Source organism: Platalea leucorodia, assembly GCF_965183815.1.
Source record: "Platalea leucorodia genome assembly, chromosome: 16".
Lineage (NCBI taxonomy): Eukaryota > Metazoa > Chordata > Aves > Pelecaniformes > Threskiornithidae > Platalea > Platalea leucorodia.
Genome location: NC_138838.1, coordinates 11,565,474 through 11,582,741, shown reverse-complemented (window position 1 = coordinate 11,582,741; position 17,268 = coordinate 11,565,474). Strand labels below are relative to the sequence as shown.

At 49.6% G+C, this 17,268-nt stretch overlaps 1 protein-coding gene across 2 annotated transcripts in view; it reads left to right on the top strand.

Moving 5' to 3' along the window:
• The window catches only part of MNT (MAX network transcriptional repressor), a 46,395-nt gene that overhangs the window by 23,437 nt on the left and 5,690 nt on the right, over positions 1–17,268 (top strand). For both annotated transcript variants that reach the window (XM_082328468.1, XM_082328467.1), the window contains one exon: positions 16,884–17,076. In XM_082328468.1, coding sequence (XP_082184594.1) covers positions 16,884–17,076 — 193 coding nt within the window. The remainder of the gene's footprint in view (positions 1–16,883; positions 17,077–17,268) is intronic.

The following is a 17,268-nucleotide window of genomic DNA, read 5'->3' as shown; positions in this document are numbered from 1 at the left end:
GCTAAGGGGGGGTGAGATGAATCCCAGCCTCATCTGCAGACAGGAGCACAGAGTTGGTCGTGATTACAAGGAAAAACAAAAGAAACATTGCCTTCTTGGCAGCAAATCGCACACCAGCCTCGGTGTGTTTCGCTTGACAGGCTCAGTGCTTACCTCTCTCCCTTGAAAAGAGAACAGGGGAACTGTACAAAGGAGATTTAAAAGTAAAACCTTTTATTCTCAGTATAGCAAAGTAATTTTTCACTAAAGGGGAAAAAACAAACCAAAAAAGCAAAGCCAAATGAGCCTTGCAGAGGCTTGCAGCGTGCCGGCCCTGAAGCTCTGCTTCGCTGATGATCTGTGCCCGCGAGGAGTATGACAGTGCACTAATTGTTGCAGCCTCTCGTCCTGCAAAATCCTTTTTCCCCATTCCAGCTGGAACTTCTTAGAAAAAGGCTGTTTGTTTCCTTGTCTGGGTTTAAATATTTGTATCTGCATCAAATCAGATAAGTCAGAAAGTTAAATTCCGAACTTCCCGTGGAGCTGTCATTTTAATTTATCCTTAGAGTTGGGCTTGTGCTCTGCAACAGTAAATTAGAATCTCTGCAATTAAACACACTGTTGCACAAAGGAAATTAGGCTGAACGCAGCTGGAAGTTAATAATCCTTTTAAATGGTGATTCAGTTTTAGGCGGTGTAAGCTGTTGTGCTGTGGCTCTCGGCTGAGGGAGTTGTCCCTGCGGGTCACGGCAGCGGGGTGGGCTCCGGTCCCGAGCGGCAGAGCTTATGATGAAGCGCATTTGTTACGCGGGCCGCTTCGCCCTTCGTTCTTTGCTTTCCTCCCTGAAAAACAGTTGTGAAAATGCTGGAGGCCTCCAAAAAGTTTCTAAGATGCATGAAGCGATGTGGGAAAAAAAATGCAGTGGGAAATGCTGTTTGCTTTGAGAGAGCAGAGCCCCGTCCCCTCAGCTGGGGCAGGCCAAAGCGGCGTCCCCCAGCAGAGAGCAGGCAGGACAAGCCCGTCGTCTCACCGGACAAGCCCGTCGTCTCACCGGACAAGCCCGTCGTCTCACCGGAGAGCCGTGCTGTGAGAGGGGGTTGCACCGCGCTTCACTTGTGCTGGAGAAGGTGCTGCTGGGGCGGCCGGGGAGCGGAGCCCTGCGCAGAAGACGTCAGACACAGTTCAGAGCCAGGACGTCTGTGCAGCTGGGTGGTTTGATTTGATTCTCTTTGAAGGATTCCTTGCCCCCTAGGAAATGTTGTAATCATCTTAGTTGGAAGCTAATTGAAGGCCTTAAGCAAGACTGTTTTCTCTTCTGTGTTCCCAAACTGTGCCTGTCGCTATGGTACCTGAACACCTTCCAGTTGCAGGGGTTATCTGCTGTTGCATATTTAGTGTAAGATGACATCCAGGCGATTTGCTCACCGGGTGACATCGGGACAGCCAAAATGAGGCAGCTCGTGAGCAGCACAGCCGCAGCCTGGCAGCTTTCAGATCACTCTGCAAGTCCTGCTTGTTTGCCAGTTCCCCCACTACAACCAGAGTCAAACGCTGACTAAATAATAACGTGCTTACAAAATATTAGACAAAGCTGAGCTTCCCAGGGCAAAGAGTAAAATCCTTTGAAGTTTGCGAAGCAGGGCACACTACTGCATGTGCTGCTTAGATGCTTGCAGAAGTATTGGGGGGTCTTCTGTGGTGATGGATATTGGGCCTTAGTCCTACAGAGGAGTATTTGCTCTGTTTAAGAGATCGACTTTGCTTACGAATTCATGGAAGTCATTTCCCAGTCCTCCTTGCTGCTTGTAGTGTGAGAGAGAAAATAGCTGTGATGAACTTAGGACAAATTGGTCATATTATAAATCACTTATTGCCTCCGGAAGGGTAGAATTTCTTTCTGCCGCAGGAGCTGGGGTTGGCGTCGTACCCCACGTCCCGCTGACTTGACAGGTATTGACCAAAGCCACTGACTGATACTAGCTGAAAACTTAGTCTCCCCAGGAATCACCCAGATAAACTTTTGATGCAAACCAGTCTTGCGATTTTTCTGGTTACGTGCACTTAGAGAAATGTATAAATGAGTGGCAAAGCCATTTAAAAGTCACAAGACTGCTTGTGTAAACAAGCTGCAGGCCTCTTGCTGTCACTTGAACAGTAGACCAGCTAGCCAGAGAATTATTTCACCAAAGTGAAATAGTCTCCATCTTCATGATGGAAACCTTCCCCTTCCACACCTGGCTGGGGCTGGGGCAGGTGCTGGGCTGCTCCCTCCTGGTGGCTCACAGCGAGTGGAAGCAGCACCTTACAGTTTCTGTGGTCTGATGCCTTTCTCCGGAGCTAAAAAAAAAAAATGTTCATGCTAAAAAAAAAAAATACTGGACTCGAGGTAATTGACATCGCTTTAGACTCCCGAGTAAATTGCTGCATTGTTCATTTTGAGGGAAGTGTGCCTAATTTCTTCATCTGATTACAAACGCGGGCTTCCTCAGCTGAACTGGCTTCACGTGGCCGTACCGTGGCCTCAGCTGACCAGCTGGCTAGGTCACCGCTGCCCAGATCGATGTTATTTTCCTTTGTCATATGTAACTGCTTTAGACTGAAGTTAAAGCAAGGACAAGAGTTCATAGGTCTCAGATCATTGTCAGATGGAAAGAAAAATAGTAGCTCAGCAAACTCAAGCCATGGGCGCAGGTGTGAAGTAGGCATTAAGGGAGAAATGATTATCCTAGGCGGGAGAATGGACTCTATCCCGTCGTAAACGAAAAACCATAACCCTGCAATAGAGGCCATGCCGACATCAGTCGTTGTACTTTGATGTGGGAGGCTGGTTCAGTCTTTCGCCGTTAGCACGTTGGTTATTTGGACTTTCCTCGCGTCTGCTCCCTCCTTTGCCACCGCTGTTTGCAGCGTGGGCTCTTCTGCCGCCTCCCCGGCCCGTGTGCGGTGTGTTCTCAACAGCCGCCGGCTAAAATGAGAGCGCAGGATGCTGTGTAGGACAAACAAGGAATTACAGAGCTGATTCCTGACGTCCTGCCAGGAGCAGAAGTCCATCGTGAACTGACTTACCTGTGCTCATCAGTCGTGCCAGTTGCTTATATGAGATGTTTAAATTGTTTATCCTCACCTAGTCTCTTTTGGCTTTTCGGACGGCCTGAAGCAACATGCTGTGCACCTAAAAATGGTGCAGTTTCCCGTCTATGCCAACAATAAACAACAGAATTGACTTCTTCAAGGGCAGAACTTATACAAAGTACCGTCCAAGGATGCCTAAGTAGTGCGTGTAAAAAATTTTGTGCTGTCCTTTTTAAGCTGATCCTGTGGACATGTGAACAGACCAGATACTGTTTTCACATTTGTTAAATTTTCCTGTTAGTAACCACAACATCTCTTCTTCTTTTGGTTTGGTTTTATTGATTGGTCGCTTCGTCAGTGCCTGAACACAGTAATTCGTCCCTGGCTAGCGTAGAGGACCAGGGCGAGACCAGTGGATTTTGAGTCCCGTGGTAATGCTTAAGTTGGGGTTTAGGTGTTGCCTAGGTGAAGGAGGGCACTGCAAACACGCCAGTCCCCGGCGCAGGGAGATCCCGTACCGCAGGCAGAAAGCCCACGCCTCCGACAGCAGCATTTGGGCTTGTGCGAAGACCAGAGCTCATTTCCATTCAAGCACTGCGGTGGCTGGATTATTGATCAAAATGCATAAGACAAACTGTGATGCTGAATCCAATTAAGTTCCCCACCTTGAAAAGTATAGCTGTAACTGTTATTTTTTCTTATTCTGTGCCAGCTACGAGGTGAATATACTTCTATAAAACTTGCCTGGAAAGAACTGGGTCCTCTCAGTGCCTCCTTCATGTGAGCAGCACTCACATGCCGAGCAGTGCTGCTTCGTGTTGTTTACCTGACCTGATCAATTGATTCTCTCTCGTCTAATTAGCCTGAATTTCATCGCCAATAATAAAGGCTTCCAGCAACAATAGGCTGTGGTCATGCAACATGGTGTCATCTGTAGATTTCGGAAAGTGATGAGAAATAAGACCTTTAAAAAAATAGTGTTTAGTAAAGTAAAGCAAGTTGCAGCCTGCTTAAAAATGTGAGATGGGTGAGAATGAAGAAGTAGGGCTGATTTTCCACTGGAGTCGGTGGGAGTTGTTCATGCACAGCAAGTGCAGGGTCTAGTTCCTGCCCTTAATGGAGTCATTAAAGAATTGATTTTAGCTTCAGAGGCACAGCATCGGGCTACATCAGTATGGGAGATGGGGTGCTCAACCTGAGAAGCCGGGGGATGCTCAGAGAGCTTCCAGTCCCTGGCACTCAGCGTGCCGATGCGAGCCCGCCAGCCAGAGCTGCCACTGTCAGGCGTGTTTATAGCTCCCAGCACGCAGCCTGCGACTGTGCTTCGCACGCAGCAGCACTGACGTCGTGTTCCCTTTGGATAACGTGCATGGTCATTGAGCAGAAGAAACGTGGGATTCCCTTCTCGAGTCGGAGAGTTTGGTACCCGAGCTGGCACATCTGCCAAAGCTGATGTGGGCTCCCAGGCAGCTGCGAATGTCTCAAAGCAAATCCCCTGCCGTCCCTCCCCAGCTGCAGGCTCCATCCGCAGAGCAGTCAGTGGATTTTTATTTGTGGGAGCAGCCTCAAAACGTGTCATGCAATAGAGTGTTTAAAAAGGCCCAGGGTTTGAACCTTGTTGAGTGAGTGGAAGCCGCTTCTTAACCTTTGCCGAAAGGGATGATGATTTTTTTTTTTTTTTTAAACAATGTCTCACTTGTGACTCATACACGAGAGTTTGGAAAGGGTAAACAGAATTATAAATCTCGTACGTGTCTTTTTAATTGTTAGAGAATCTAAATCTGTCATACTGCTGTCATTTAAGCATAGTAGTTTAAAGAAGCACTCCAGGTTGTAAAAACCAAAACAACCTGTAAGCAGAGCACAGCACGGGGTTTCAAAATGATGGTTGCGTTGCAGGCTGTTGGGGTGCCGTTGCTCGTAGTGGTTGTCATCGGCGAGCAGGCGTGGGCGAGGAGAGTGCACGTGACGTGACGAAAGCAGTGATGAGTCCAGCTTGATCGAAGTCACCTACCTCTAAAACAAGGCAAAACCCCCCAAAAAACCCCACTGACGTGATAACTGTTTGGTTTGTTTTGTGGTTTTGCTTTTCCCCGAGAGCCCGATAGGGAAGAGGTCAGGGTCCCGTGGCACAAGCGACGGGGGTAGTTCGGATTCCTGTTCTTGTTAGCAGCAGCGAAGGTGTGCGTTGATACTCTTGAAAATTACAGTGAAGTCGTTAGTGACCAATTAAAATCACAAACAAATAGTTGCAAGAGAACAATAATCATTGTGTGTGCCGAAGTGCAGCAGGGTTCAGCCCGTGTCACGCAGAGCTTTGCCGTCGCAGGTGGTGGCGGCAGCCTTGCTAGACGTTGTCAGCCACCAAATAATAAATGAGGGGGATTTTGAAACTGTCGTAAGCCGCTGGAAGTTGGTATCAGCTTAATCTCCTGTTGTCTTGTTGGTGTTACTCTGATCTGACAGAAATACTGATAAAGCAGGCTTTGGAGGATGTGGAGATATGAGTAAGATTTTTACAAGGATCCCTGTCTCAGTTGTTATTTATCAAAAATTAATAGTTACTCTGATCCTGCCTGTGCCTTGGGCTTGCCCTGCCGGTTCTTGTGGTTTCATCCAGACGTTTTTCTGTGTGCAGCTGTGACTTCTTTTGTCTCTATTTCTTTGCTGTCACCGTGGGGAAGATGGGCGCAGGCCGTGGGACGCTGGGTGACCTGGTGAAACGGTGAAGCTGCTTCTGCACAGGATGTTAACACGTGCATCAAATAAACAAACCAGAAAAAATGGAGGTTTTTTTCCAATTTCTTTTTCTTTTTGCTGTCTTACGCTTTATGTCATTATGAGTTAAAATACTATATCAAGTTTAGGTTTAAAATTAAAAATTAAATTAAAATTTTTTAGGTTTTTTTTGGTCACTGTGGAATTCTTACTGTTTTATTAAATCCCTCTTGGTGACATGCTGTTCATTCGGGGACGGCCGGTATAGCACCCATAGGAGAAAATACAGTCCACGGTCTGATAACGAGGGTGTCAAGTAGAGACTGTTGGTCCTGTCACGCTGAGATACACCCTGATTTGAATAGCGGGGCTGCTCAGGTCAACTTGAGACGGCATTTAGGGAAAATTATGTCTTTGAAAATTATGACTCTGGTGGAAAAAGGAAGGTAGATGGCAGGTGACCTGGAAGGTAGATGGCAGGTGACCTGTTGTCCTGCACAAAGTAGGTGCGAGTTGGGTGCCATCTGTTGGGCAGGTACCTGATTATTCACTGTATTTGTATTTTTGGAAAACAGGAACTGGCTCCCTGAGGGCGGTTGTGCATTTTCCTGCAGCATGAGAAAGAACAACTTCTATTTTGCTTTTCTTCCCAAAAGTCCTGAGGTCTTTGAGGGGAAAGTGTCTCTAGGAGAAGATTGATTGCATTCTGCAGACATTCTGCAGTGATGTTAATGTTGCACAGGTTGGGTGGGTTTGCAGAACGCCGGTCGATTCTTGCTATATTCTGCTCTCTCAGAGTAGCGCGTATCGTGATTCAGAGCTCATCGTCCCCAGCAGCTGGCACCTTCCTATCACTTCATATTTAGGAATTTCATGGGGTTTTACCTGCTCTAAGGCAGCCTCTCAGCCCGGTGGAGTGTGCTGCACCGTGCGGAGGAGCTTCAGCCTTGGGACCACCTTCACGGCAGCGGCGGGGAGTCCGAGTACTGGTGGTGTGCGGGCACGGTGGGCACCGCAGCTGCTGCGCCAGCCGGCACTTGCAGCCCTCAACCCTTGAGCACGGAGGCAAAGATTTTCGCTCGGGTGCACGGCTTTGATTCATGGCCTTGCACAGGTGCCAGAGTCGGTTCATATTTAACAACTGGGTTTTACGCCCTCCCGCTGCCGCCGTGGCCCTAACAATAAGGGAGGTAGGTGGAGAGAAATCCTCTGGTGACCCAGATCTGCTCTGTGGGCCGTAGGTGGAGCCGTCGGGGTGCGAGTGACTGGCGCTGACCTCCTTACAAGGATGGAGAAACAGGGAAGAGAGGTGGTGCGGGAGGATCAGCATCCTTCTCTGAGTCACCAGGACTTCAGCCTCCCAGGCCCGCTGCTGCGGTGCGCGTGCGGTGGGGTGGTGGTCCTCTTCTGCTGGGGAGGGTGGGTCTCTCGGAGCTCGTGGTTGTTGGGACTGCCAAAACCGTGTTTTGGGAGGTGTGCTTCTCTCCCAGGTGAAGCCCTCGCCTACCTGCTCCCCTGGGCAGCCGCTCAAAGCCTTGGCAGTGTTGATGTTCTGATGCACAGCTCACTGGTGCGTCTTGCCCGTCGGCTGAGCCAGATTTGGAGGAATACGAACAAAGGGAGCTCCGTACCCGGGACCCATCCAAAACTCTGCTTTGTCTCCCCCAGCAGCCGCTGTGAGATGCCTCCAGGAAAAATAAAAGAATACCGCAGCAAGTAGATGTAGCGATAATGTGTCTCCACATTAATCTCCTCCTCGTCTCTAGCAGTAAGAGATCTGGCTGCGGCTCTAAAGCGTAACTGCTTGATGCCCTCCAGAACTGCTGTCTGTGCATCATCGCGTAGGCTCAGGAAAGGCTTGCGAGGGTCCCGCATCCAGCAGTTGCGTCGTTAATAATAATCGCTCATTGAAATGCAGCACGCTTTATTTTTGCTTGCAGAAAATTATTACAGTTATACCAGAGATACATTTTCTACACCAAACACATTAAAGTAATTTGTTTGGGATAATTTTCTGAATAACAAACACCACAGTATTTCGGGGGATTTTGAGCATCCAGAATCCATTAGCATCATTGAAAATGTCTCACTTATTTCCTGAACGACAGAGATTATTAAAAAAAAATAAAAAAAAGGAAAACACACAGCCAAACTTAACACCTAGACATTGCAAATAATACTTTTTTTTTTTTTTTTTTAAACACTGGATTTCCCTTAACCTTGAAAGTCATATCAAGGAATAAAACAGATCTGCTGGTAGAAGCCAGCATGGTTTTGGTGATTGGCCCTGGGCATGGCTATGCCGTTCCCTGGTTTGTGCTTTTACTGTGTGTTCCAGTCATTTGCTGCTTTTCTTTGTTTTTTCTGAATTTGTTCTTTGTCTTCCTGATTTGGATTCTTCCTACCCTCTACCCTAGTAACTGGTTGTACTTTGTCCAGAGAGCAGTGCTTCAGGAGGTTGGATCCTCTTAGATTTGCAAGGCCAGTGCAAATAGCCGTGTTTCAGCTGTATTTTTGTTCCACAGATTATGGCCCAGTGTCTTTTTTTATCAGGAGTCTTAAGTGCTAACAATGTGCAAATAATAAATGTAAATAACAATGCATGTTCTCATTTTCCCATGATTTCTCTGCTCCGGGCAGATTTCCTATTCTGTGAAGTATTTCTGTCTAGATATTCATCTCTGCCCTTGCAACGAGATTGAACAGCGGTGGGCGCACAGAAACGCGCTGATGGCGAGCCCCTGCCCAGCACGCTTCTCTTGTACTTGCAGAAAAGCCGGTGCAGCCTCTGCAGCAAGAGACTTGCTCGGTTCCTGAAGTCACCGTGCTGGTTGCATGCAGGTGAGGGTGAAGTCACCTCCCAGAATATAACAGTGCTCTTCGGCTGCCTTTCTTGTGTTAAACACGTGCAAGAGCTGGGTCACGAGGCTGCTGGCAAACGATCCGTCGGGGCTGAGAGACCCGTGGGCAGAGCTGCACCCAGGGGTTCACGCCACACCGCAGATTGCCTCATCTGCTCTGGAGGATCTACAGGGAAGCAGCCGTGCTTGGGATCGGATCGGCCTGCTGCAGGTGATTAGACCTACGAGTAGCGTGGGATGGTCTCTGCTTCACCTTGCAAGTTTTATTTTGGTTTTGGTGCTTGTGTGAAGTGTCAGCTTTGCGAGCTTAGGAGGCTGAAGTCGGCGCACAAACAGCGGTAGCCTAGAGTCCTTGTTCTGCTCCTCCCCTCCCTCAAGGCACAAGCTGTTGCTTCTCAAAATCCGCTGAGAACTGGTCACTGCAGGACCCCTCCCCACGTTTCCCCCGGTTCTGAGCCCTTCGCGTTAACACCTCGGAGCTTTGGGTCGAGCCTGTCATGATTTTACGTTGTATCTGGGGAAAGCAAGACCGCGCTCCCATACTGAGCAAAGGCTCTCGGGCTCTCAGTTTCTCATGGAGAAGCTGCTGTAGTACAAACTGTCCGGGTGTAGCGGCACGTGGGTGATTTTAGCGGGGCGGCGTGCGTGGGAGAGCGGCAGCGGTGCGGCAGCTGTGTCAGTCGCTGCAGTGGTACTGTTGTGCCGCGACCTGTATTTTCCCGTCGGTGGTACCAGGCTAGCGCATCCGGCACCGCTGCGGGATTTCATCTCCAAGAGCCAGCCGAATGAAGCAGTTACCATGGAAACCGTGGCTTTGGTTCCCGTGGCAACCAGCCTGGGTTTCACACAAGCAGAGGGAGAGGTACCACCGTTACCTCTGCTGATGGCCTGATCCTGCCCGGTGCTGCTTTCTGCAGACTGAGGGTCCTGCTGGCATTGGCAGGAGCTCGGGTCCAGGAGGTCCCGGAGGTCCAGGGTGCCGGCACGGGTCCTTTGCCCGCAGGCTCCGGTGGGTGCTGTCACCGTCACTAGCGCAGGCAGCCGCTGGTCGCATGCTCGCTGCGGAGGCTGGGGACGCCGGCCTGGTGCTGTGGGGGGAACCGGCTCTTGGTTTTCCTGCTTTCGTGGGCTCTCCTTCATCGCAGCGGGTCGGGTTGAGTTGGGGCAAGCGATTTCTCTAGATGCTGGGCTTTAAACAAACTGCTTGTCGCACCTGAAGAACTTCACAGAAAACTTAGTGCGATTCAAAGTAGGCATGGCCAAAATTGATATAACTGATGCAAAACCCCAAAGTACTGCAGGTGAGCGGGGCACCTCTGCCAGCAGCCCTGGGGGCTTGGGCTGCTTGGGGACAGCACATTCCTCAGCACCCCGCTGTCTCCTGATGTTTCTGGTTGCAACATTTGTGGAGACAGGCTGGTGCTGCAGATCTGTTGCACTGTGGCAGTCCCTGCAAGGATAAGATCCTTTTTTTTAGGATTTAGCTTTTTTCCCATTGTAGATAGGAACCAAAACTCTGTACAGCAGTGGAAGGCCTGACCGGCTGGGCCGGGTCTGTGCTGAATGGCGTGGAGGTCCTGCAGGTGGGATTGCTGCTCGGGGACCTCCCCTGGCCCAGCAGCTCCTGCTTTGCTGCAGCGGCTGCGATCCCAGTAGCAAAGAGTTAAAGAATCTGGTTCAAAATTGCGAATCACTTTCATGATTGCTCATTGATGAGGAATTTTTAATCAGTGAACGCCATGTAATAGAACACAACAGCTGAAATATGCTTTTGGAAAAGCTCATAATTGAAAGTGTGTTTTTAAATTGCTAATATAATGTTTGTAAGGGGAGCTTTTTAATAAGATCTTTTAAACCTCACTGATGCCAACTACGGGGCTAGCATTATTCTTGAGGCAAGCGCAGAGAAAGCATTGGGGGCATTATTTTCAACCTTGACATAAGAATAAGCGATTTAATTACAGCCAGCTATAAAACAGAAAATTCTTTACAGTGACAAATGACTATTGCTGCGTAGTGACAACAGTAGTTTATTTCTGGTTTGTTTTCCAAATAATGGGAAGTGGGATGCACACAAGGACCAAACAGCAGCTCCGAAACAGCAAGAAGAGTGGGCACAAAGGAGTGAAATGTTACAGCTGGTACCGCATCGGGTGTTTGCTGTCACTGCAGTTGTGCTGGTCTTGCTTTAATAACCCACGTGAGTAACGGCTGCTTTGAAGCTGACAGCTACGTGTAGAGGAGGAAAATCAGCTACTCACAGGCAGCAAAAGCAAACCCGCATATGGATTTTAATTTGGTCACCGCTGTTTAAATAAAAGATGAAGGGACTCTTCACCACTGCCCTTGTTGCCTTGTCACCGGTGCCACCTGCGTGCGGTAGCAGCAGCCGCTCTGCACGGTGCGGGTGGTGACGGTGCGGGAGAGGGTTCGGTCAGAGCCGGGTCCCAGGCCCTTGGTCCTCTGCAGGCATTGCTGAGGAAAGGACTTGCTCTCAGCTTCAAAATCAGGCGTGTTTTCCGTGGGACCACTCTCATACTTTATATTATATTGTACAATATATATATCTTGCAGGGGTACTGATCCCTGCAGCAAACCGTTGCTGTGCACTTTATTTGGCCTCAGCTCCCTATTTCGTGTGCGGTTAGGAGTTAAACTGCGAGAACTGTAAATGTTTGGAGTGAAATGGTCAACTTTTTCTCACCAGAGCCAGCAGGTGATTTACAAAACTTTCCAACTGTCAAAAGCCATGGATGGATTCACATGAAAATGAGGAAATCCATGATTTCTTCCTGGGGTAGATCAGCTTCCCCCACATCAGGGTCAGGGTTTACTGGCTCCTGTAAGTGATGCTCTTGTGGAATTTTAAGTGCAGGGAAATGAAAAATAAATCAGTTTTGAAGTTTTGCTTCTCACTGTAGCTTCCTTACACTGCAGAGTAAAAGTTGCCTGGGCAACCAAGGCTCCCAATTTCATAACATTAAAAAAAGAAATCCTACAGTCATCACTGCACAAGCATAAGGCGAAGGGTCTGTGCTGAAGTTTGTTGCTTGGAAAAGAGCAGTCTCGGGGGGTGTGCGTCTGTTGAGCTGGCGGAAGCCATGCCGCCTCCTTTGGTACACGTGGGTTGCGTTCAAATCAAGTCTCACCAGCTTTGGGTTGCGAGAGCCCCGCTGCTTTGCGCAGAGCAGAGAAGCAAAACTGCGGATGGCGACACTTTGCCTTCTCCAGGCGTCTGCAGCTCCCGGTGCCGATCGATCCTCACCGCTCTCTGAGGCAGGTGGGAAACCAGAAATGCAGATAACCTCAGTGACTTTCCACCATGAAGAAGCAGGATCAGTATTTCATGAACCAGGTTAAGCAAAGGAGTTCGCACCGGGCAGCTGCAGGCAAGCAAGTCAGTGCAAAGGAAAGCAGCATCTTCTGGGGAGGGAACGCAGGAACAAGGGGTTCAGTCCAGTCCTGGGTCAGAGCTGGGGATGTGTGTCCTTCAGGATCTTGGCAGACAGTTTAATCGTCATCCCAGGTACCAGCACCTTATCAGAGCCCTCGCCATTGCCGTTCCCCACAGTTCCCAGTAGGAGCGGCAGCCGGGGAAGTGGGTTGGGTGGTCGTTACCAACCTGCAGCTGTCCCAGACACACATGCCTCTGCCTTAATGAAATTTCAGACCTTGAAAGACAAATGGTCAGGCATTTGTATGAATTCCTTTTGTTGAAATTTCATTCTTAATTAGTTATTTTGTTGTATGTAGTTTCAGGGTTCCCTCTGCCTGTTTTAACTCTAGCCTTACATGCCAATTCTGTTGGAAGATCCCAAAGGTCAGGGTTTAGTGAAAGGAGTGTCCACGTAGTTGCTTCTTATATTAAAAGTGCTGCGACTTTTTTTTTTTTTAATCACGTAGGATCCATTGTGATACTGCTGCTGTTGTAAGAAATTCCTGTTTTAGAAAAAACGTACTGGAGAGCAGCACGTGTCTCTAAAGGTGTTTTCTGTTTGGGAGTAGGTAGGCGAGCAAAGTCAGAATGACTAAGGTTTGGCTGTCGCTGTGGACTTTCTACTGACTGATGGGAAAACCTGGCACCTGATGTGGGCAGGATGATTTGCAGAAAATAACCTGCCAACCGGGAGATGCTGGACAGCGGTCTGTCCAAGGGGCTGCCGGTGATGCTGGTCAGAGAGGAGACAGGGAGCCGGGCACCCACCCTCTTCATACCGGCCACTGGTGGGAAGAAACACAAAGGCAAGAGGGTCCCTACTCCCGGTCCCCTCTCCAGCAGGTTCCTGCGGGAGATGGGTGCCTGCTGCTGCACCGGGGCCGGCGGGTCGGGGTCGGGTCTGCTCCTGATCCCAGGCTCACCTTCAAACGCAGGGCACGCACCCAGCCCCTGCAGAGCCTGGGAGGGGGCTGCGCCCCGCGAGGCCGGTGCCCGCAGAGAGCGGGGCAGTGCTCGGAGGGGAGCTGCTGGAGAGGGAGGAAGGCTCTGGTTAATCCCACTGAGTTTGTTTTTCGGCCAAGTAGCAGCTCAGCCAGGAGATACGACTTTACCAAGTGAGCCACAGTGAATTGCATCCTTGAATAGTTTTTGCAAGATTACCGGTGCCAGCGGAGACTCCAGCCCATCTGCTCCTCCAGCCTCCCCAGCAGCTTGCCTTGGAGAGCACCCAGCCTGCGAGCGCACTGGCCGGGGGGGCCGTTCGCAGGAGCCCCAGGAGGGGTGCGCGGTCACGGCGAGTGGCTGCCGGGAGCTGGCAGCCGGTCAAGCCGTTTCCCAGCACGGGGAGGGCAGGGGCTGCTGGCAGCGCGGAGGGAGGCAGAGCCCGCGGGGCCGGGCTTGGAGCAGCGCCACGTCCCCAAGCTTGTGCTGGAGGAGCGGAGAGTGACGGAGCAAGCTCCCTGGCCCCGCTCCCTGGGAGACTCGTCCTGGTGCTTGCTAAGGGTTTGCCTGCCTTTTCAGTAATTAAAAGTTTGTAACTAATTACCAGCTGCCCTGTCCGTGCCTCATAGTCATGCTTTCCCCTGGAGCTGGGAGTCTTCTTTTGCAGCAGGGAAGGAAGCCAAATCTGCTTGTATCGCTTGTGCTGTGCATGATACGGGCGCTGAGGCTGCGCGGATTTCTTTCTTGCGCTTCCTGGAAAGCTGTGTTACTGTGTTCTGTCCTTTCGTTATCGTGCCCTGTGAGTAACTGCATGGAGAACGTGCTTGGAGAGAAATGCTGCAGAAAGGGGCCAGGCTCCTGTCTGTATGCAGTGATTTTAGTCTCGGGCTTTCTCCTGCTTGCTTCTTTCCTGATAAGAGAGTAAAGAGGAAGACATTCAGATGAGTTCTCTTGCATATGTAAACCTGAGCACGGGAGCGTGCACCTTCCTCGTCACCTTAGCTTTGCCCTCTGTCCCGCCCACATCCCGTCGGCTACGAGGAAATCAAAGCACACACGCAGCACGACTGTTTGCTGGGTCAGGCAAAGTGCTTCGGCCGCACTTCGTAGGATAAGAGGCTTTAAAACTAGCCTATGGATTTTGGCTTCAGCCACGTGTGGATCTGAACACCGTCTCCGGGCTAGAAGTGGGCGCTGGTGCAGAGCCAGGACTCCGGGAGTCCCCGTCCCTGCTCACCCGTGTCTCCTGCACCCAGAGACCGCGGACACCCTGCTGTCCCAGTGACTCCTCTCACTGCTGTAGCCTACAGGTCTGCTGGCGTTTCCCAGTATAAAACTTTGGTATTGAGGGGTTGGCATATCCGCTGCCTGCTTACAGTCTAAAAAGCATCGAGAGAGACAGAACTGCCCCTTTTGCCTGAAGACTGTCCATTTGGGAGGCTTTTAGCTGAGCTGAAGCCAGCTGTGCCAGGAGGCAAAGCATAAGCCTCGCTGAGAGGAGTTGTCTCCATTTACACATCTGGAATGACTGTGCCCTGCTAATACACATTGTTTGGCCGTTTTAAAAATGCTTCGTTTTTTTGTTATTATCAGGACAAAGGTACCCTTTTTTTTTTTTTCCCCCTTCATTTTACTTTTCTATAAGAAGGCGGCAGGAGCTACCCCAGTCATTGTGTTGGCTTAGGCTGAATTAAAGGCCTGGCTGAACAGGCTTTAAAGTTATTCCTGGCTAACTTTTGACATAAAAGACCAGCAGAACCATTGAAACGCGTGAGGTCAGGTTCTGATTGCAGCTGTCCTGGAGAACCTGAGAGAGAAATAAAAAGCACGTGTTCAGATGGTGAGTCTGATCCTCTGCCGCTCTGCTAAGTGTAAGGTTTGCTTTTCAGTTCAGTGCTTAGCAGCAGTGAGTGAAAAAGAGCATCCGTGCAGGCTCTGTGTAGCTGGTATTTTCAGAAGTATGTGATTTAGATACCCAGTGGCGAAACTTAACTTTAGAAAATGGACAGGCCATATGTGGTTTTTCAGATTTCACTTATTTTGTCTCTTTTATGCTTATAGTAAGCGCTGACCTGGGCTGGGGGGCAGCTTCTCTGTCCTGTTACTATTCAGTGCTACATGACTGGCTTAAAATCTCATAAAACAGTACCTTTTGTGAAGATCAGCTATTGTTTTTCTGCCGCACTGCTCAATAATTGATTCCCATCAGATCTATGTGGTTTATATTTCCCATTAATAGCGCTGGGTGGTGTTTGGCATTTTTGTGTACTGTGCTGACTGCCGCAGCATCCCTTCCCTTCCCTGCTGATGAACGCATCGGATTTCCAGTGCTGAGTGGGCATGAGCAGAAGAGGAGACCATAAACTGTTCCTTCCCATTTGACTTCAGGATTTCCCCCGTGGTGCAGGGTATCGTCGGCTCCTAGCCATCTCTTCTAGGTCAGGGGCTCTTGGGGTGGGGTGTGTTGCTCAAAAGCTAATCAGTACTTGTGCTTTTTCTTTTCTTCTGACCATGTACAAGTTCCCTCTCTCTCTCTCCATGATTTATGTGCTGGTTACGGAAATGCACCATGATTTTGTGTAGACCTACTGGGGCTTGTGTGCCCGAAGCTTGCCTTTTTTCCCCAACTACCACCAGTTGGTTTAGTAAAAGATACTATCTCTTCCTATGCACTTTGTCTTTGAAATACTTCAAGATGTCTGCGGTTCCATCTTCCCGCGTAAGAGCAGAGTTTTCTGCACAAGGTTTCTGTTTTCGTGCAAGGACGTGGGGTTTTTTCCACCTTTCTCAAGCCGTGGGCCAGCAGTCCGTTGCTGCGCAGGAGCACTGCTCTCTGTGTCGATGCTTCCTTTCCCTAGGGATGCTTGGGAATAGATGTATGTAGTAAAAACTCCACGGCCCCGCTCTCCGAGTGACTAACTGACAGGGGCCTCGTGTCCTCTCACCCGGCGGTCGGAGGGAACAGCACCCATTTCCCCCCTTTGCACCTTCCCACCAGTCTGCGACAAGCCCTAATCCTCTTCCCATATTTCATAAGGCAGGTGAAGTGAGGCTGATGTTGGGAGCTGAGTACTGGCCCCTGTCGCTCTAAACTGATGTTGAAGTCCAACAAGGAGCTCCCTCGGGCTGAAACAGAAGAGAGGAGGGAACAGAGAGTCCAGGTTTATGTTGCTGCACCTCCAGCAAACGCCTATCTGGGACCTCGGACAGTCTGCTTCATGGTCCGCGAGCCTTCGGCATCCAGGAGTTGTTTGTTGGTCTCCTTGCAGAGGTTCCTTCTTGCCAGCGTTTGCACGCACGTACCGTCAGTGTCCTGCGTTTGCCTTAGGAAGTCGGCAGGGTGGAAGGGCCGTGCTGCGAAGGGTCTGGCTGCCACATTACAGCTGTGACTCATAGTCATAGTTCAGCGCTCTTGGTTCTTAGGGTTTTTTAGTTTCCTTAGGGAGGTTAGAGCAAAAGAGGAAGAATGCAGGAAGAAGATTTCATTTTCTGTCTTTAGAGTGGCAGAAATAACTCTTTTTCAGAGAGAAAGCCTTACAGCTCTTCCTGAGGAGTTCTAGGCTTTAAATTTCCCCCTGGAGTTGAAGGGACTCGCACCTGACGTGGTTAAGCATTTCAGTTGCGGAGGCTCATCAGTTTTCCTTCAGAATGCAGAAAGCAGTTGGCCAAAGCAACCCTTCAGGTTTTCGTGGCCAGCTCTCGTCCTTTCCCTTTCTGCCTGAATTTGGAAGGCGTAGGTGTATCCGAGCACATTTTACACCAGCATAACTGGTAAGAAAAGAAAACCAGCTATGGACATGGGAGTGACCAGGTTAGTGTAGGTTATATTTGTCTTTGTTCTCCTTTTATTTCTTTTTCTTCCTTCTGTCTTTAGACTTTAAAGAGAAAGGAGAAAGAATATGAACATGAGATGGAGCGGCTGGCAAGAGAGAAGATTGCTACCCAGCAGCGACTGGCAGAATTGAAGAACGAGTTGAGCCAGTGGATGGACATCTTGGAGATTGACAGAATTATTCGACAGACAGTTCAGCCAGAGGATGACCAGGCATCTACCTCGACAGCATCAGGTACCCGTAATTACTCTCTTCTTGTAATCATCACTGCATGTCACTGACACAGTTATATAGCGGTGGCGGGGATCCTCACTTAGCACCATCAAGGTTTCTTTGCAGTCAGAATAAAGTAAAAGGTTTTCAAGTGTTTTGTAATCGTTGATGTTGACCTGATAATACACTGCCGCTTGTGTAAAGTAAACTGAA